This window comes from Pleurodeles waltl, chromosome 10 (assembly GCF_031143425.1).
Source record: "Pleurodeles waltl isolate 20211129_DDA chromosome 10, aPleWal1.hap1.20221129, whole genome shotgun sequence".
Classification (NCBI taxonomy): Eukaryota; Metazoa; Chordata; class Amphibia; order Caudata; family Salamandridae; genus Pleurodeles; species Pleurodeles waltl.
The window spans coordinates 693,957,089-693,978,637 of record NC_090449.1 but is presented as its reverse complement, the minus strand read 5'-3'; the positions used below and the strand labels follow the sequence as shown (position 1 = coordinate 693,978,637).

The 21,549-nt window shown below is 40.6% G+C and overlaps 1 protein-coding gene across 5 annotated transcripts in view; it reads right to left on the bottom strand.

The window, feature by feature from the left end:
- The window catches only part of PFKP (phosphofructokinase, platelet), a 248,576-nt gene that overhangs the window by 147,117 nt on the left and 79,910 nt on the right, over positions 1–21,549 (bottom strand). For all 5 annotated transcript variants that reach the window (XM_069211197.1, XM_069211198.1, XM_069211201.1 and 2 more), the window contains exons 6-8: positions 15,501–15,545; positions 15,293–15,401; positions 11,696–11,791 (exon numbers count right to left, since the gene is read on the bottom strand). In XM_069211197.1, the coding sequence (XP_069067298.1) occupies positions 11,696–11,791; positions 15,293–15,401; positions 15,501–15,545 (250 nt within the window). The remainder of the gene's footprint in view (positions 1–11,695; positions 11,792–15,292; positions 15,402–15,500; positions 15,546–21,549) is intronic.

Sequence of the window (21,549 nt, the reverse complement as noted above, 5' to 3'; positions counted from 1 at the left end):
ATTAAAGCTTATCTACATCTTGCAAATGGCTGACTCTGATCCAATTTCTTGATAACAAAATCTTTTTGTGATACTGTTTTCATTATTGAATGTGTTTTGAACTCGGTTGGCTGATAAGTTGATTTGTTATATTGTGACCAACTAAACACTTACAGGAGGACTTACTAACTTTTCATACAACACAGAGCAGCAACCAATGTTTCCTTCATAGCATTGCTTAAAAAGGAGAGAATGGAGCAGATATGGCGCAGTTTCCCTGTCCTCTTTGCTGGCACACTTTAGGCTGCCTATAGTGCAAGAGTGTGTGCGTTCTGTCAAGAACAGTTTTTGTACTGGAAGGAGAGCCTTTAAGTACAATTTAATATTTTTCCAAATTTGTATGTGTGTTCTACAATACAGCACGTACTCAAAGTTGAAAAAATGTGCCGTGTTTTAAAATGTTCTCCTCCCATGCATCTGTTGCAAAGGGACATCATTTTCTGGTGCAAAACCTTTGTATACAAATATTAATACATAGGGATTATCAGCATAGTGCTACTTAGTGTTACATAAAGCAACTTTGCAACACAAATCAAATCTTTGTGTTGTAATGTAAATCACACCACAACAATGTGTGCTGGCTTTGTGGTACCTCTATGATGCAAACTCAGTACAAATTGTTAGTACCTCTGAGCCTTGATTGTTAACTAAACAGTGTGAAGAGGAGGAGGAGTGAATTTAATTGGTGTCCTTGTGCTGCTGTAATTTTTCCCAACAAGGCAGCAGAAACTCGAATAATATTTAAATGAACTAGAAATGACAAAACTGCATTGAGGTGGAGAAGCCATTTCAAGTGTGAGGACTCTTACCTAGAAAATTATTAGGACATTGTGTCCAAGATGTGTTGGTTCGCACATACAAATCTATACACAACACCTCAGTATTCTGACAGAAGAGAGGACAAACAGTTAAAGGGGTCATTGTGTAAGAGTGATCGAAACAATAAAAGTATGTGGCTTCAATAAAAGTCTATGTTAAATTTCCACAAAATTCACATCGACTAAGGGTTCAAATTAACTGTTATAATTTTCGTTTGATTCAAATAATTGTAGTGTTCTGTGATCTAATGCATGCAATCTTAAGTATACATTGGTGATAAATGAGTTGTGTGGTATTGGGAAATCTAATTGAATATATGATATTGATTAAATATAATTGAACAGACAAAGCTCACAATTAATGGTTTGAAAAAACGTGTTAGTACTACAGCTTTCACTTATGGCTTGGAATAGTTGCTGATGAGAAATATGAAGTCCAGTGGGTGAAAAACATGCTTTTGGTTGTACATTAGTTATGCAAAATTAAGATAGTAAAATGTATAGTTTTTTGACAGAACCAACAATACCCTTGATAGACTAACTGTTATCCAGTTTTTATGTAAAATAAACTAAGATTGTGGTACAAACTGAAGTGAGGAAAACATTGAGAGTGAATCGGACCGGCAAAGGTCAAACGTCTCACATGTTAGTTCATCCAGCATTAAAGGAGAAAACTGAGACAACCAGTTCCAGGAAAGTTACTTATGGATTATGCCTCCTAACTGCACTGGGAAAGGTCACATGATACGTTACTAAGAACAATATTCAAAGACTGCATGCATGCGTGTATGTGCACGTGAGGAGAAAGATACAGAGGTAGAGAGAGAGGGAGTGAGAGGTAGGATGGAAGGGAAATGGGGAAAAGAAAGAGAGTGTGTATATAGAAAAATGACAGATGTCAGTATCAGTCTTTTGCTTCGGTCCAAGGGGTGCAGGGAGATATTACACTGGCGTTTTATAATAGGTACTTGGGTAAGAGCTGAGGCTAAATGACAGGAGGCATCAAGGGCATTTAGAGGTGGGTGAGCAATTGAAAGCTTGAGCCAGGGTCGACTCTGAAGACTGGCTCTAGCTCAGCTCAAAGTCTTGTTGGAACCTCGAGCCCATAACTAGCGGAACTTTCATGCGGCTTCTACTACTCTCTTGCACATTCTCTCTTGCACAAGGGGTAAAAACAGAGCATTAACATTTGAGATAAAAAGAGAGACAAATAGACACCCATTTAGTGCCTAATTACAGATTCCCCATTTAACTGAATTGTGTGATTTTAGGCGCCTTGAAAATGTGAGTTCCGAATATTAGCTGTAAAAACACCTATTGTGTTTGATTTGTTAGAATATAATGTTACTCTATAAAAGGCTGGGCCACATACAGGGTCACATGACAGCTGTCTGAGTTCACTAGTGCGCTGTCGGTAGGGTGGGGGCGGGAGCAGGAATGGGTGTAACTTCGTGTTTGAAAACTAGCACTCTTAACAAACACTTTTAAGTGCAATGCCATAGCGTGACGTGTTAACGTCAAAGCTTCCACTTGTTAAAGAAAATACCTTTTTTGAAGACATTATCATAATTTATTTGATTTTTTTTAATGATTTACATGCTCAACATTTTCAGTACTCCTCTCGTGCATGAGCCCTAAAGAGCCAGTCCAGAATCTTGCCTCATCTCTGACTTGGCTAGCCTATCATTAGTACATTGTTTACATTTGGAATGTTCAGGTGCCATGGGAGGGGGAAGATGGGGAAGCTCGGAGAAGGCACAGGCATTTATGTTAATGTTATGGAGTTCTATGAGGAGACATCAGTTAATGTCGTTTCTGTTTGCAATTCGGAGTTGAGGTGGAGAACCGGGGGGGAGGGATGAGAGAGAATGTCAGGAAACGCCGTGCTGTGTTTCACAAAGCCATGTAAGTTCAACTAAAAATAGCTTAATTTATGAGTACAACAGTCACTAAAAGAGTACTTTCAATTGTAAATTAACAGGTGCCTGATATTACCACAGTATCGTATAATATTACTCATAGTTAAACCTCGTCCCACAGGAGAGAGTGGAAAATCCAAGGTGCCGGAGGGCATGTCCTTTAGGTATTGTCTACAGGAATGCGATCCTGCTTTCCACTTCGGAGGAGTGCGAGAGGGGGGGGAGAGGGTTCTAATGTCAGCAATCCCTAGAGCCTATGAATTTAGAACATTCCCGATACTTAATGGCAGAGCACTGCCATGCTGTTTTAACTCTTCCACAAATATGAAGATTCACAGGAGAGCACAACATCTGCCGCTCTGTTACTCAAAGTGGAGATTACTGCAGAAATTATTCATATATAGATGCTTTTACAGTGTTTGATTCTTTGTACTGTATCCCTATGAGGCTCCAGGATCACACTTTAGATCCCTGACCATCAGTTAGGAGCAAACATGAGTGGAGACTCTGGGTGGCTTGATTTACCGTTTCAAACTGGTATATCCGCATATATCTTCTTCTATTATGAATTAAAGCCCATGTAAAGGGGCATAACTCTGAAGACCCAGATTTTCCAGACCATTCCCTTGGAGTTTAACACAACCTTCTTTAAGTATTTGTTAAATGTGCGCAGGGCTGTTGTAGAGCAGCGGTGGAGGGGTATGGTGAGAGAGGCCAGGGGACAAGGCTGACCGGGAGAGAGAAGTATTACATACTCCCCCCCATGACTTGTCTGAGGGTAGGGTGTGGGCCAGGCAGCCGGGCCAGGCTCCATTGCAGCCACTTCTTAAGGTGAAATTGGGTCAGTTGTTCCTGCACCTGAGTCAACAACTTCGCACTCATGATTGAGAAGAGTGGATTCTACCCAGGGATTCCACCGCACTCAACTCATAAAAGGACCAATCAAATACAAAGTGATGCAAACAAAGGGACAATTAACTTTAGTGTGAATAATGTAATAAATGATGTTGCTTAGAATGTTTATCATTGCACAGCGTCAGAATTGCTTTGTGCTAATCCCCTATTAACTAATGCAAATCGGGTCATCTTTGTGATGGGGAAATGCATAAAACGTAAGTTTTTGTGAAAAGGCAAATCTACTAAAATAGCACAACCTGGTTTTTGCACCAAATTTTAATATCTGATATGTCTATGTGCAAGGTGTACTTTACCCCAAAGAAAACGTCTTACATGTCAAACACATGCTGTTATCTACAAGCAAGACTTTGTACTTCAGGGGATATCTCAAGTACAAACTTATTCTAGACACTGCTGACTCGCCTTTGTGTCTCAGTGCCAGGCTGAGCATAACGCAGAACAGCCATTCTTAATGTGAGTACCATTGGTAATATTATCATCAGGTAACTCCTGCTAAATCTTTTGATGCTGTATTTTTTGTTCTTCATACAACACAGCACTGAAATGTTTCAAGCAGTGAGCTTTTCCTAGACGTATAATCAATCTGGGCCTAAGACTTAGGAGCTGCAATGTGTTGGTGTGTCATCTTGCTTTGGAATCAGACAAGAATTAATGAAATATGCTCAAGAGGATTTTTCCCTCACATCTGGATGAATCTATGTGATGATAAATCAATGGTTATGTGATCAAGAAAATGCAGCATCCACCGGGCCTCAATGTGGCCAAGTGTAACGGTTACATTCTGAGCTGTGGTAGGCATGTGCTGAGGATGGAACTGTTCTGTCTTTGCACTGGCCCACGGGAGAAGCGCTGGTACTACCCCCCGGGGGGGCGACCATTTCATATCCCCCACAGGGATGCCACTCCCAACACACACCCTGTCTGTGATCTGATGACATTGGTGTGCCTTAGAAGTCATTTGCTTCCAGCGCGTCTTTGGGAGAGGATATCCTTTCGGTAAGTCCTTCTTCAGGGGTGGGCGGGTGACAGACACACGTGGAAAGGAAAGAGTTTTTCCATTTCCTCTGTGCCTGTTTGGAGAAGATTCCGTGAGTGAGGACCACGATCGTGGAGCAGGAATCCACCACTAGAACACCAGGAATTGTGTTATGTTTAATTTTTTAGGGGAGCGATCCTTTATGCAAGGGTCGCTCCCTTGGGGGCAATTAGTGATCCATGTTCCCCTTCACCCCCACCCGGGAGTAGATCAGCTGTTTTGCCAGCCGATCTGCCCACTGGGGGGTCGAAAACCACTATATCACCATAGATCTGTGTCTGCATGATGTTTTTAAGGGGAGTGAACTCTTAGGCAAGGGTCGCTCCCTTGGGGGAAATTATTGATCCATGTTTCAGATCACCCCCCATCCTCAGGTGTAGATCGTATGTTTTTTTGACCAGGGGGTTGGGGGCAAGGGGGTCAGAAACCCACTAGACTACTAGGGATTCTTTGTATGCATTAATTTTTTAGGGGAACAACCCCTTAGGCAAGGGTTGTTCCTTTGGGGAAATAATTTTTCCATGTTTCACCCTGCCCCTGACCCCTCAGGTGTAGGTCAGCCATTTTAGCAGCCGATTTGCCCCGGGGGTGGTCAAAACCCACTAGACACCAGGGATTGTATGTGATAAATTTGTGTGGTGTGACGCCTTGGACAAGCCTCTAGAAACCAGAGATTTTTTTGATATGTTATGGGGTGGCTCCATGGGGCCCTTTAGTGGGTATGCTTTTGGCTGTTTTCGGGCCCTTGTAGGCAGATTGGCCATATTTTTAGGCCAATCTGCAACCAAGGGGGGGATGAACGCCACTAGGCACCAGGGTAAGTTTGTGTGTTTTATGATGTTAACTGTTCTGTTATTTTTGTCATAGTTTGCATTTGTGATTGTAATGTTTTATTTCTCCTTTTTATTCTTATGCAAAGCTTTTGATTTCCTTTGCTGCTACTCCTGCTTGCAGGTGATCTGCAGTTTGTGTATCTGTATGTGTTTGGTAAGAAAATGTTTTTTGTATCATTTCCCTGCATGATGTGTTTTTTGTAAATTGTATAATAACAGCAGCGTGTTTAGCTTCGGTTTTATTGTGTGTGAAAGTCTCCTTACATTTGCGCATGATGTATATTGTGTTGTCTTGTGAGCAATTTTTATTGTTTTTTTTCTTTCTAGTGAGATATTGTTGGTGGATGCTGTGTCTGTGCAGAGTAGATGCTGGTGAGTCTAGCTGTCTCTGGAAAGTGAGTGGTATTCTTTTGAGTAATTAGGCCTTTGTGATGAAGCCACACTTTGTTTATTACTTATTTTACACTGTGTTGGTTATTGTTGACTTATTAGTCAAGTTGCTTTCATTAGTAAGGGTTATGTCAATATCTACAGGTTTACTGCTCAGCAGGTTTGTAGTATGCTTTTCAAATTTTCCTCTGACCATGATTATGAGACTGACTGCTACTGAGGCAGAGTAGGAAGTGCAAGATTCTGGCAGTGAATCTTTTGTCTGAGAGGAGCCACTATCAGTGTGGAGGAAGTGCCTCTTTCAGAGGAGGACACTGATGTAACAATGTGCAGCAAGAGGCGTCTGGGGCTGCAAGGCTTCCCATTGGAAGAGTGAAATCTGGATTGCCCCAAACATATTTCAGTTGTTTATGAACAATGTATTATTGGGTGAGATTGTTGAGCAGACTAATGTGTATGCTGAACAGTATTTGAGGGACAACAGTGCCAGACTTAAGCCCCACTCTAGTGCTAGCCGGTGGACTCCCACAAATCAGAATGGGTTGAAGAAATTGTTGGGTTTAACTTTTTTGATGAGCTTGATAAGGAAATCTTTGTTTTTTTTATGTTGGTCTACTAGCCCCCTGATCGCAACGGCTATATTTCCTGCAACCATGAATCAAGATCTGTATTTGCTTCTGCTTTGGATGCTGCATTTTGTTGATAATGCTTCTGCGTGGCCCTGATTGTGAGCATCTTTTTAAGATTTGTCCTGTCCTTGTTCACTTTGTAGATCATTTTTCAGAGATCTATGTTCCAGGGAAAGAAATAGCTGTGAAGGAATCTCTGGTCCTGTTCAAGGGCCGCTTGGTTTTTAGGCAGTAAATTCGTAGCAAGACGGCATGTTATGGAATTACGTATATGCTGTCTGAGAGTAGGCCTGGGTATGTCTATAACTTCAGGGTGTACACTGGTAGGGATTCCAGTACTGACCCCCCTAGTTTTCCATCCACTTTTGGAGTTAGTGGGAAAACTGTGTAGATAACTTCTACACTGTTGTGCAATTGTTGAGGGAATTGGTTTAAGTAGACACTTTTGATTATGCCACAATCCGCTCTAACTGTAAAGGTTACCCAAGAGAGCTTGTTTAAAAAAAACTTGAGAGGGGACAGCGAGTGCTTTGTATAGTGATGAACTTCTAGCTGTGAAATCTGCAGACAGGAGTGATGTCTACATGCTGACTAGCATCCATGATGAAAGTACTTCACCTGTGACGGTTTGGGGTGAGGTCGCTGAAGTGCGCAAACCAGTGTGCATTTTAGACTATAATAAGCACATAGGTGGTGTTGACAGAGTAGATCAGAGGTTGAAACCTTACACTGTTGTTTGTAAAGCTTACAATAGGTATAAGAAGTTGGCTATCCATCTTTTCCACTTAGCAACTTTTAATGCTTTTGTCATGTTCAAGGATTATTCTCCAGAATCACAAATTACATTTGTTCAGTTTCAGGAGTCTGTGATAGGCAGCCTTTTTGTAGTGGAAGAGGCATATATTCCTACAGGTGGAGTGATGGAGGATGTGGCTAGATTGAAAGATCACCACTTTGCTGATCACATTCCTCCCATGCCCAAAAAAGACTCTGCCTGTAGGAGATGTAGAGTCTGTGTTTGAAGAGGTATGCAGAAAAAGACTTGTATGTACTTTTCTGACTGTCCTTCTTAACCTGGGCTGTGTGTGCCTGCATGTTTTACACAGTAGCACACAGTAAATACTTTTTTGGGAGCAACCATGAGTGTAAAAGTGAACTGCTTGGTCTGTACTGTTTTCTATTTATCGTTTAGTTTCACAGTTGACATTAGTGTGATGTATTTAATTAGAGCTGTTGTGTTTGTAATTTTGTATTTACTTTCAACTGGTTTGTGTTTTCTTTTTTGTTAAACAAATGTGATAGCAGTGTACGTGGACTGGTGCTTGGCTGGTGGTGTGTGTGGGCTGGCGGTGTGTGCCTTCACGCGGCTTTACAGCTCACGAGCTGTGAGTCACTGGTTCAGTTTTTTTACCTTTCAGTTATTAATAGTGCATTTCATTTTTGTGAAATCTCTTGTTAATAAAATTTTATATATTGAACCACCACCCATCCTCCTGCCAAATCCAACCAGTATTTGTGTCTGCTTGATGAATATATGGTTGTGCAGTAATAATGATCATTTCTGACTTTCTCTGCCATGGTGTACATTGTCTCTATATTGTCTCTTGTTGTCAATGTTGTAATGTGCTGGGCCTGTGGCTGGCGGTGTGAATGATCTTCTGTGTGTCACATATGAAAGGAATGTGGATGGCCTGTAAAGCGGTTGGTGCATTGTCATGGCTTTACACCTCATGATCTGTGCGTCACTGGTTCGGTTTTTTCATCGATCAATTACTGAAAGAGCATTTCATTTTTGTGAAATCTCTTGTTAATAAAATGTTATATACTGAACCATCACTCACCCTCGTGCCAAATCCAATCAGTATGTTTCTTACAAGGGCAGCGGGTAGCCACAAGACCATTTTATGGCACTTCTCCTCTCAGTTTGGACCTCAACTCACAAATAAACCTTGCTTTCCTGTAATCTGGCATTGAAGCACACCCCTAGCACTCTAGGTGTCTCAGGTGGGATGCCAATGATGAAGCATGCCACCAACTAGGTTGGTGGGTTAGGTGTCTTTTTAACAAAGCCTAAGGGTGTTTTTTCCACAATTTGATTGTTAGGGACAGCACAGAAGTAAAGAGACTTAGTAGCATGCTCGCTTCGTGTCTACAGGAAATCTGCCAACTCTAGATATGTTCGAAAACTAGACATCCAAGGAAGTACAGGGTGGTGTGCCTCTCATGGATCCCAACATGTTTTCTTGCCCACAATGCTCTGCAAACCTTAAAATGTGACTAAAATCACACACTTTCTTTGCATTTCTGTGCCATATTTTTTCAAAAGCAGAAATAGACCAGAAATGTTCTACCATCCAGCATTTGACTCAGTCTCCTGATAAAACTGCTACCTCACTTGTGTGGGTGGGCCAAGTGCCCAAAACACAATGTGGGCACATCAAAATTATCTATCACAAAACAACCTTTTGCAAGGGAGGCACTTAAGGTGTTGGTCCCAGATTCAGTGGCCATCTAGGACATTTCTGAAAACTAGACACCTGAAGGAGTCCTAGGAGGTATGGCTTGAATGGACCCCCTGAAATGTTTTCTTACCCAGAATCCACCTGTACATATGTATCATTGTAATGTTGCACACCACTGCAACTTTGAGCATTCCTGGGATCGAGAAACTCATTTGTTTGCCTGTAAAGTATCCCAGCACTGCATTGTTTGTTGTACATGTGGCAAAAAGAAGGTTGTACAATATGAGCAAAGGGTATCAGAAGGAGAAACCTCTGTGGTGAAGTGTTATATATAAGTTTACTTTGTGCCACCTAGAGGGTTTGGAATGAGATAAGCGTAATCTGTTGTTCTTTCCTGATTCCTTGCAATCAACACCTAAATGATGTTTCTTCTCTCATTTCACTTTGCCAAAATAAGTGATTTCCTAGCAGGGAACTTTACTGTATCTGGTCTTCATTCATGACGGAAATCTGTTGGGGGCAGCTGTTTACTCATCATTGACAAATTAGACCATTCAACATAAAAACATTGTTTTGCTGTATACGTAAACATCATAGCCAGTCAAGAAGGCAGTGTCATTAAGAAAGCATGATAGAAGCTAAGTATTTTCAGGAAGACTCAGTAAACCTGATTAATTGTCGCTATTGCTGCAGAATTCAGTTTTTGCTGCTGCATCCCTACAACTACGTTTTCTGACCTATTGGACTGATGTGGCAATCAGATGAACCAAACATCTGTTCTGGATAGTTGGCAGCCTGATCCATCCTAGCAGGGCCTACATCCAGGATATTCCTTTTGTTGAGAGCAAATGGTATTTTCAATATTGATAACGTGACAGCTGAGAGCATCTCAGTGGTTCCCCTAGGGGGCAAATTTAAGGTGGAGAGAAGTCTAACAAGTATATTTTTTGTGCCATGCTGTCCCACTGACCTCAATCAAACCTCAATCAAATCATAATGTAATGCATGCTCCCAGGACCTTGGTGTCTAAGAATACTATTGATGTCCTGTAAGGTAAGGGTGCAAATGGTTGTCAGATTATTTACCTGTTAACTCTGCGATAGAATAGTGCTATGGTGCCTAAAGAAAGCATTTATAGGCCACCTGTTAGTGAATGAGTATAAGTGAGAAGTAAGTGATATATAAAGCACACGTAACTGCAACCTGCACTGTGCTTGATGGCATATTTATATCTTCTCTATCACTGTCCTATTGGAAACACTCACAATCTTCTTAGCCATGGCATATAATTTACGCAGAAGAATCGACATAAGACAAATTTAATTATCACAGGGTTGGAAGTCACGGTAAGTAATTGCTGGTGAGTTTCTATTGATACCTGGGCTCATTTTGACCTCAGGGCTCAAAGCTATACACCACCTACAGTGTTATCGACAGCATAATCAGTATGCTGGCACGTGCTACCAGAATGGCGAACATGGGGTTTTATGGGCTTTGTTAAATTTGTGACAGGTGCATCCAATTATCCCACATAACCTCCTGGTCTGGAGTCATCTATGAGTCCATTTATCTTGTCACTATTAGCAAAAGTGGGTAGAGTCTTGCTTAGCCTGGGTTGAGTCTCAATTTCACTGGCTGCTAAGAGACCTCATCTTTTTAAACATGCCTTCAGAAATTATCATCAGCCCAATGCAAGCTCCCAGTGCTAAGTTAAACATTTAAGGGTTCATTCGAAGTTTGGTGGTCCCAAAAAGGGACTGCCAAACTTGCGGGGAGAAAACAAGGTTCCTGCTGGTCTGACCTGGCTGACCGCCAGAAACCTTGAAATAGAACGTTCCAGACAGTCAGTTCTTAAAGAAGCAGACTGCTATCTCATAGCACAGAGAGGGACGACCAGCACTCTGGGAAAGCACACTGTCTGCATAGCTGCATAGCATGTCTGCATAGCACACATTCTGGCTGGGGGGACCCTTGCACTACTTTTCCACCAGCCTTTTCATGGCAGGGTCTCAGCCATGAAAAGGCTGGTGGAAAGGGGGGTTGTAATTAGCATGGCAGTGCTAAGTTTAGCGCCACCATGGCTGTTTACAAGTCTGACTGCCGCAATGCCATCTGGAACCATGTTCCCAGCAGGGACGGCAGACCTTTGGCAGTCCTACCGCCAAAGTCGTAATTTGGCAGTTGGACTGTCAAAGCCACTGTGGTCCGATTACCACCGCGAGTCTGCCGGTCTGAATACTACCAGACTTGTAATGAGGCCCTGAGTGGTTTCTCTCCACCCTAGGTAGATTGAAACCATCAGATCAGATGTGTTAGAATTCTTCTTATTCATCATGGTTTATGCACTTTAAATTACTTAGAGAATCTCTCTTAAAAGTCGCCTCGTTCAACTGCTCTTAAATTAGTCTTAATAGTACCACAATACATGCTGTTATTTAATGTATTTAAGTAATCTAGGCTGGCCCCCGATTGTACAGAAAATATGATACAAGTTTAAGCCTCAAGATTTCTGTTGAAGGTCGAAAGCAGGATTCTGTAACGTATTGTCATGTATGCTTATAGAAAATGGAAATACAGAATCAAACATAGTAAGCTCATACAATGGTGTAAAGGCAAAGCACACACTGATTTACAATTAAGTTGGTACTTACATCCTTAACAATTTCTGATGTTATCGGTTTGTTGTTGGAATCAATGGCTCCTTCTGACACAATAATGATGTTCAGTCTTTTTCTCCTTGCACGGTTCTAGGATAATAAAAATAAAACATTCAGAATAAAAAATAATATAGTTGGACAAATCTTTTTTAAATATGGGTAGTGATAATTCCCGAGGTAAATTAACATAAAATCTTAACACAGTTACTCTTTGGTATTATTTCTAAAGGTCCTATAAGGTAAGGGTGCCAATGATCGTCAGATTTATTTACCTGTTCACTCTCAGATAGAATGGTGCTATGGTGCCGAAAGGAAGCACTTATACGCCACCTGTTAGTGAATGAGTGCAAGTGGGTAAATGAGGAGTAAGTGATATATAAATCACAGGTAACTAGAAACTGCATTGTGCTAGATGGCATGTTTATATCTCCTCTATCACTGTCCTATTGGAAACACTCTCAATCTTCTTGGAGTGTTAGTCATTGTATATCAATTACGCAGAAGAATCAATATAAGACATATTTAATAATCACAGGGTTACAAGTCAAAGTAAGTAATTGCTGGCGAGTTCCCATGGATACCTGGGCTCGTTTTGACCTCAGGGCTCAAAGCTATAAACCACTTGCAGGTACTACTGACAGCATCATCAATGTGCTGGCACGTGCCACCTAAATGACAAACATGGGGTTCTATAAGCTTTGTTGAATTTGTGAAAAGTGCATACCATAAAAATCGCAAAACAGTTACTGTTTGGTATTACTTCTAGATGTACAATGTTTTCAGAAACACATCAGAAATAGCTGCAGAAGAGTTTCAGCACGGGTTACTGCATGTATTTAATAATTGGTATACAACAGAATTTTGCTGACATTAATGAGTCTGAGATTTCTGAGAAACAATCTAGTATTACATCATCAGTGTAAATCACCAGAAATATAACATGCTTAGCAATGAAACTGCACATCTATACATTACCAGAAGCCAAAGAGAATTTGCCATTACGCTGAAGATATTTACACCATGATGCCAGCAATACATATAGGAACACATCTAGTGAGTTGTTCAATAGTTGGTTAAATAAGTGTTGGTGAATATTTTCTCACTAGTACCATCTGAACAATTGTCTGAGCCTTTGTCATGGACATGTAAGATTGTTGCTGATCTTATTTGTAGGAAAGTGGGCTATCAGTGGTCAGACATGTGTACCTTCAGCTAGTAATAATACCACAATCACTAATATGGTCCAGTAAAATCCCAATAAATTAGTCCTTGCTTAATCCTTGGCAGCTTGGCAATAAAAGGTCAGGCTTTACCTAGGAGAGATATGTGTAAAGCACTTATTATCACCAAAACAATATGTAAGTGAAAGACACAACATAATAAAAATCCAACACCAATATATAGAAATAGAGAATACTTTTTATCTTCAAAATGACATAAAAATGCCAAAAATCCAATGTAGAGAAATGGAGAAATTAATTTTAAAAGATTAACTAAAACAAATTTCTGCATACTAGCACCAAAAGGCATAAAGCGCTACTCACGGTCTATCTGGTCACATTGAACCAGGACAAAGTCAAAGCTTTAGGCTGCCCACAAGGGAGCGCAGGTACAGGACCAAGTTAGAACTGCTGAGTACTGTACCTTGTGTCTTGGGTGCGTGGTCTGCATGGAGTTGCTTTGTGAGGCTTCTCATTATCTGGCATCGGCTCTGAAGAGCTGTGTGCACTGCAGTGTGAGGTTCTGCGTCATGACACATCATGCTGCATCAGTTCCGACGAAGTTGTGCAGTGGGGTTGTGCAAGGCTTTGTATTGACTTGCGGCAGTTCTGTTGAAGCTGGAAGCTGACAAGGCTTAGCATCCCTTCACGTTGGTTCTGATAAGACTGACAGCTGGGAGTTGGCTGCTCTGGGGACATAAGTGTCCAGCAGCAACAGCCAAGTGGTTCAGAAGCTCTAGAGTGCCTCTTGGGGTTAGGACTCAGTCTTCCCCAATTCACCAGGACTGTTCAGGAAAAATCCAGTTACTACTGATCAACTGGGGTGATCCTCTCTTTGGGCTTACAGGTGACTTCTTCCAGCACTTTTATACCTGTTGCTGCTCATTGAGTCCACTCCTGTACCTTTTGAAGCAGACACAGTCCTTTTTTGGTGCCTCAAGAGTGCAGGATGTGCAGACCTGCCTGCAAGCGCTCTGGGGTACAGTTCAAGGGCCCAGCCGGGCAGTCCTTCTTCTCTTCCTTTTTCCAGGCAGTGCTCTGAGGAGATCCAACAGTCAGCCATATTTATCCTTTCTGGACTGGGAAGGGGGGGACCCCAAGGAGTAGAGGTAAAGTTGCCTCCCTCTGCTATGGTAGCTTCTTATGAAGTGTAACATATTTTTGACACAGTATGTGCTATTCTCCAAACATCAAAATGGAGAAACCCTCTACTTGGAGTGGAGGTCTAGCTAACCCAACCCACCACCCCCCTTCTAGCCCCTCTCCTAACCTAAGTAGAGGGGGCTCCTATCTTGCTGGGGATCAAGGAAGCAGGGGCTTGTCTAGGTCCTGGGACATCAGTGCTTCTACCTTTGAAGTTCGGTTTATCTCCCTAGCCCCTTCCTGTTTTGGCTTCTCCAGGACACAGATTTCCTCCCACCAAATGGCTGTATTGTTTCATCCCCAGGCCTCTTCCCACCTACACAGGGAGCACCTTGGCTCAGGCTGTAAATAGGCTAACAAATCAGAAGAGGCTACTACAGAGTTACTTTAGGTTACCTCAGTATAGTACATTCTAAAAGTACTTTCCAGTAATAGGTATAGGTAATCTGACCTTGGCAATTAGTTGGATTTATTGTAGCTATTATTTTGATACTTTAAAGTATGTTGCTAGCTAACTCCAATCAAAAGTTAGACTTTATTAAAGTTTAAAAAAACCTTCCCAGGTTAGCCTATGGGGAGTGCACCACTAACATGGCACTTTCAAAGTCAGTAAGCTCCAGTATCAGTCTAAAAATGGGAGTGATCATGGCAAAAAGCATGAGTTTCCTATATTATTCATTTGTTTATGTGTACCTCGCTATAATATTGTACAACGGTTCCCCTATTATATCCGGTATATTTATCGCAGAGATTTATAAGTACATTGCACTCAGATACTGAAGGTACATCAGAATGTAAAAGAGAAATGATTACAAGGCCAAAAACAGATTGCCCCATGCTCTTTGTTTGCTGTATATCATTACTTAATTTTTTTTAATCTCTTTTTACTTAACTGTTTTCCTTTTCTGTTTTTAAATGACAAGAAGAAGACAGGTTTCCAGACAGCAGATGGTTTATTAAGGAAAGATCAAAATATACGCTGCTGCTCTAGACACAATTCCTTACCATCAATGAATAACTTCATTTGCTTTTTTCATGCTAAATGTAAATCTGAGTAACATATGATTGCTTTTTAGTAAATTTAAATGTATGCTGTTACATTGTTCTTCAGTGAACTTATTGCAATACGTTGATGACGGAAAACACTTGTGGATGCCTAAAATTGCTTATTAAGATTAATAGTCAAACCTGTATCAATACTGAATTAAATATCCACTTAATTATTTACCTCAGAAAGTTTAGTGCACATCAAATCCTCCCATCCTTCTTGGGGTGGACTTTCAGGAATAAACACCCAATCTGCACCACAGGCTAAGGCACTCACAAGAGCTAGGTACCTGTGCAAGACAGTAGGCAAATCACTCCAAGCAAGGAATCAAGCTTAACATTGTTTTAAAATTAAAATTATGAATACAAATAAACAAAAACATACATACCCACAGTGTCTTCCCATAACCTCCAAGACAAATGTTCTCTGATGGCTGCAAAGACAAACAAGATCACGTTTAGCATGATTCAGAACACACCAATGACCAAATAGTGGCCCATATAAACATTCTAAGTCCAGCAAGTAGTGATCATCTCTACATTGCACCTAAACTTGTTTCATTGATGAAGCATTCCATTTTTATATGAGTATCCTCTGGTTTATTGTACGTGTCACTGCCAAAACATGACACATTAATTGAATTAGTTATTCAACCATCAAACAGATATTTATCGTCCAGCATGACACATTTAATACATTTATCTATAATTATGTTTTAGTGCTTGGTACTCTCAGCATTTACTTTCTTAATGGCTGGATGCATGCTCTCATTTTAACCTCAATTAGTTTCTAGCCAATCTATAGTAATTATAATATTTTGAATTTTTTTTCACCATTAGGTGGTGTTGAAAATGATACCTGGATAGACCGGTATGCATCCTACATGTACAAACGTATACCTGCATGCATGCAAAGAAAGAAAAAGCTGAAGACACACCCCTTCAAGACGCAGTACCTCTGATCCGATAATCTACCCTTGACCTTCACACATGTTCTTGAGCTCGGTTTGTGCTATACAAGTCCCAGTACATACATGTATACATACCTAGAATCCTTTTCAAATTCACATCTTCTTAACTTTACAACACATATAGGTCATTTAATGTAATCAGATATGTGGTACTGGTAGTCCCTGGAGGTCTCATCATGCACTGTTCTAGGGTTCTCTATATGGGTGCTGGTAAAGTCCTTTGAGAGTGACCTCTTTGCCCAGTAAATATAATGCAATTAATAACTATTTTGAAGATCCTGGCACACATGTGTTCATTGAACCAAACAAATAAAACAACTGATTCATATCTGCAGTAATTGGGGATATAAGGAAGACACCACAAAAATCAGATCCTAATATTCTGCCAAAGTTAGTTGAAACATCGGAAACATCTATCCCACAAAGGTGTAGGGGCCAAAGGGTCGAAATGGTAACACAGACTACCCAGGGGGGCAATAACGCACCTCCTGTAGCGCGTGTTCGTAATAACTATAACCCACCCTTGGATACAGGGAATAATTGGAAGATGTACAGAGAAGGACATCTAGATAAAAGCCCCAAACACCCCTTGGGAAATAACTTCCAAAGTCAGCCTAGACATAATATTTATGATATTTATATTACAAACGTCCCCAAGTTAAGTAAAGATCAAATTGAGCAAGGGGGATTCTCTTAAAAACAAAGTTATACATTGGATAAGAAAGACAAAGAAATGTAGATCCATTATAAGGGACGATATAGTCATCGCACAGAGACTCACAAAAATAGGCTCAACATCAGATCTCATCGGGATAAAATTGATGAGTCAGAATCTAGCTAAGGGTCTTTTGGCACTTGAGGAAGGAATGAGACTGGGTACCTTCTCCCAAATGACATTTGTCCACAAACTTCCCCAACTAAACCGGTTCCCACAAGAGAGAAACAACACTATAATGGCCCAGTATCCTTGCCCGCAGAGTAGGGATCGAAAGCAAAGCCAGATCTCTGACATAGATTGACGTGAAGCCTTTGCCGCTGAAGCTTCAGCCGCTGAAGTTGGGAGTGATGGCATAACCCAGCCTGACTCCTATAACACAAAAAATGACCTATCTAATATTCTGGGAGCAGAGCCCAAAATATATTCCAGTGGCTCGCCAAAGGAGAAGCCCCAGCAAGAAATAATTTGTATATATGAGAATAGGGAAAATCTATCAGAAAATGGGCAAGACCATGACTTACCGATCAAGATCCTATCCTGGAATGTGGCAGGCCTGACTCAGAAAATAGATAATCCTGACTGGTGCAGATTTATAGATCAACATCACATTATTTTACTGCAGGAGACATGGGCGTCATCTGTAGTAAATAGAGAAGGCTACTGGACCTTTCAGAAGGCGGCATTACCATCGCCATCAGGTAGGGCTTCAGGCGGCCTGATAATTTGGTTAAAACACGACCTGTTCCCAAAAGTCAAAGAGATAGTATCCCCTACGAGGGATCTACTAGCTGTTGCGATTGAAATCAGTACCGTTAAAGGTCCAGTTAATATAATAATTGTAAATTTATATATCAGACCTGGCACTCAAAGGACCCAGACCATTCAGATGAGTTCAATAGTAGATTTCTTTAACTGCCTACCTAATGGGCGGGGTATAATGGCCGCGGGTGACTTCAATATGCAATTGAATTGCAGCGATGGTAATCAGCAAGAGGGAACCCAGCTCACAGATTCATGGGATAGATCAGGGCCGGTGCAAATTACATCTAAGAAAGAAGGAGGAGTATCAGAACTATTGGAAGACCTAATAAAAATAAAGGGATTAAGAATAGTCAATGGGAATACCAGATCAGATAACCCGGCGTCACCTACATATAGGAGAGGCGTATACACTAGTCATCTGGACTATGTTTTAGTAAATGACGCCCTCTGGAAATCCCTAACTGACATGATAGTTCTCCCACGTATGGACAGTGACCATCTAGCCTTAAGCACCTCCTTTTCCACTATTTTATTTAGTTCCAAGACACTGTCAACGTGGACTTCAAATAGTGTCCTCACTAGGACCAACGATCGTAAAAATGTGAGATGGGATCGGGTTGAAAGTGATGCGAATTTTCAGCTAGCGATCTATAGATCGCTCGCAACAACACTCTCTCCCTTGAAACATACAAACATCAAATTGGTAGACTTGGTCTATCTTCATAACACCTTGGTCACCCGACTAAAACCACACTTCCAGACGGTAAGGAGGCAGACAAAGACTGTGATTAAAACCTCTAGGTGGTTCTCCAATCCCTGCCGCCAAGCTAAGACGCAGTTATTGGTAGCACTTAAGGAAGGGAACCCAAGAGAGATAAGGAAGAATAGGTCTGTATACAAAGACACACTTAAAAATGCAAAAAAAGAATGGACGAATAGGAATTGGAATAAGATGGTTGTGGCGCTCCAGGAGAAGGATCTTAACCTATTCTGGAAGCTAGTGTCAGATAAGAGTAGCCCCCAAGAAATGGGAAGCTACCCTGTTATCCAGCCAGAAATTTGGATGACGCACTTTTCAAATATATATAGGAAACCACATATCAACAGTACAATTACACCCCTACTAAAACCTAATGATTCTGTTGGCAATATCTTAACGTGGGGGAGTATAACACCACCCAAATTTGATCTGGACCTATTTTCCTTAAAAGAAACAACAGAGGCTCTCAAATCTACACGCAAGGGAAAGGCCCCTGGTCTTGATGGCATCCCAGGAGATCTATATCTTTCTCGTCTGACAATGTGGTCATTGTATCTAAATGCACTTAGTAATGAGATATTGAGGGGGGGAGGACTCCCTATCACATGGCAAGGAGCAGTCATAGTCCCTATCTATAAGAAAGGGCCAAGGGATCAACCTGACAATTATAGGCCTATCAGCCTTATTGATGTTAGTCAAAAAATCTTCGCTAAGCAAGTGCTTAACAGACTACAGACATGGATAGAGGATTCCCAAATTCTCTCCGAATTCCAGGGAGGCTTCAGAAGAGGAGTGAGTACAATCGACCAGGCATTTAGGTTCAACCTCCTTTGCTGGAAATACCTGTCACTCAATAAAAGCCAATTGTATGTAGCTTTTATCGATTTAAAAGCTGCTTTTGACACGGTCCCTCGGGATACACTATGGGAAGTTATGGAGAGTTATCACCCCAATAGCGAACTACTAAGACTGATTAGATACCTCCATGAAGGGACTTATGCCCATGTTCGTTGGTCAGATAGTGGTGACCTAACGGAAGCCATACCCGTCAATAGAGGGGTTAGGCAGGGTTGCATCTTGGCACCAACACTATTTAATCTTTATATAAATGGTGCTGTGGACCAATTGCTACACTGTAATCATGATGCCCCTAGACTAGCTGGAACTCCGGTCCCTATTTTAATGTTTGCCGATGACACCTTATTAATTTCAAGAACACCTATGGGTTTGCAAAACGAACTGGATACCTTTTATAATTTTTGCTCCAACAGAGGACTTGAAATTAATCTAACAAAATCTAAGTTTATGGCCTTTAACCCACACAAATTATTTAGGGGAAAAATGACGATAGCAGGCCAATTAGTGGAGAGAGTCAGACAATTTGACTATTTGGGGATCAGGCTAAGCGACGACCAACGTTGGTCGGCACAGATCAAGAAGAGTCTGACAATACTTAGGCAAAGGGCTATAGTGATAGCCAAAAAAATAGCTAATACCTATGAGGGGGAGATAACACCTGCCATCACCGTTTATAAAGCAGTGGCAGTAGCGGCCTCAACTTATGGTGCCGAGCTTTGGGGCCATACTAATTCTAGATGTCTGACCACTGTAGAAAACCGGTTTATTCGAAACTTCCTAAAGTTGCCGATGAGCACCCCTCTCACTCCGCTCAAATTTGATTTAGCCCTAAATGAAATACACAATGAAATTGCACTAAGACCCCTAATGTATTGGATTAATCTTTGAACCTCAGAGGACCGGCATACTCTCCATGCAGCACTAGATGAATTTCTCGCAAATAACAGTGTACTAAAGATCCCTTGGTTTAGATACATCAGAGACACGTGTAAATTTCTCAAAATGGAGGAGGTGTGGAGTGCTCCCCACAAGTTGGTAAAGGAAATAAAGGAACGTGTAAAAAAGTGCTACTGGGAGAACATTTTGACCCAAATTTGGTTAAAAAACCATGGCAGTCTGACTTTGCACTTCTTAGACCACAAATGCAGTCCCAAGTTTGAGGCTTACATGGATAATGTAAATCCTCCATATACCAAAACACTATTTATTAAGTTTAGACTAGGGACTCTTCCGCTTAAGTCATTTACAGCGCAATGGAGATCGGAGGACTGCAATTCAATATACTGCCATCACTGTCAAAGGACAAAAGAGTCACTTGCGCACTTTATGTTTTTCTGCCCTAGATATCTGGTACCCAGGAAAAAGTGGATTGCTCCCTTATGTAGGGAAATTGGAATAAGGGAATGGAATACGGCATTACGACTCCTAACAACTGATACAAGTGATAAAATAGTTTTCTCTGTGGTGGGATACCTACGAAGTGCATGGTCAATAAGAACAAAAAAACTATTATAAATGTGTAATCCCAACACATTGGTTTTAGACCATATTCATTTAATATACCAGTTTTCAATTGGATGAAGCTATAGCCTTAATGGTCTGGACTTTTAGTTAAAGAATAATGATGATTTGCATGTTTTATAAATTTGTGACCATAACTTTATTTAGGGGTTTTAAAAAAAAAAAAAAAAAAAAAAAAAAAGAGATAAATGAAAAATTGGCCCTCCAGCGGCGAGGGTTTTTGAACTAAAACTTTGATAATTACGTGCTTTTAATAATTTGGTTTTAGATTATAATTAATTAGTCTGATAAATTTTAATTGATTGAACCCAAATTCTAACGATCTAATATTTTTATATGTCTTGAGATTTTGTAAAAACAAAAATGTTTAAAAACAATATTATCTACACATTTTTAAAAATCTTAAAGTGCTATGTTTCTTAATCATGTTATGTTTTGTTTTGTCTACTTTTATGGCTTACAGCCGAAATAAAGAAAGATTGATTGATTGAACTGATTCATGTCTTGATTTTCTTTTATTGTTGCTTTATTATACCAAGAGTTAAAAATTCAACTGGCAGTAGTTTCACCCAGGAAATGACCTTTTATCAAAGACATGCATCCTATACAGGCGGATGCTACTTAGGTAGATGTTTACAAAGAGACGAATACCATTAGACACATATTTATAACATATGGACAATTCATTATCAAATAGAGACAAACTTATTGATTATTTCCTTGGGTAAAACACGTCAGCTGAATTGTCACCGTCTGCAATTATAAAGCAATGATCAAGGCAAATGAAGATGGAAACTGAATGAGGCTTGTTCACAAACTGCATTTTGTAGTATATTTAGTACAACAGT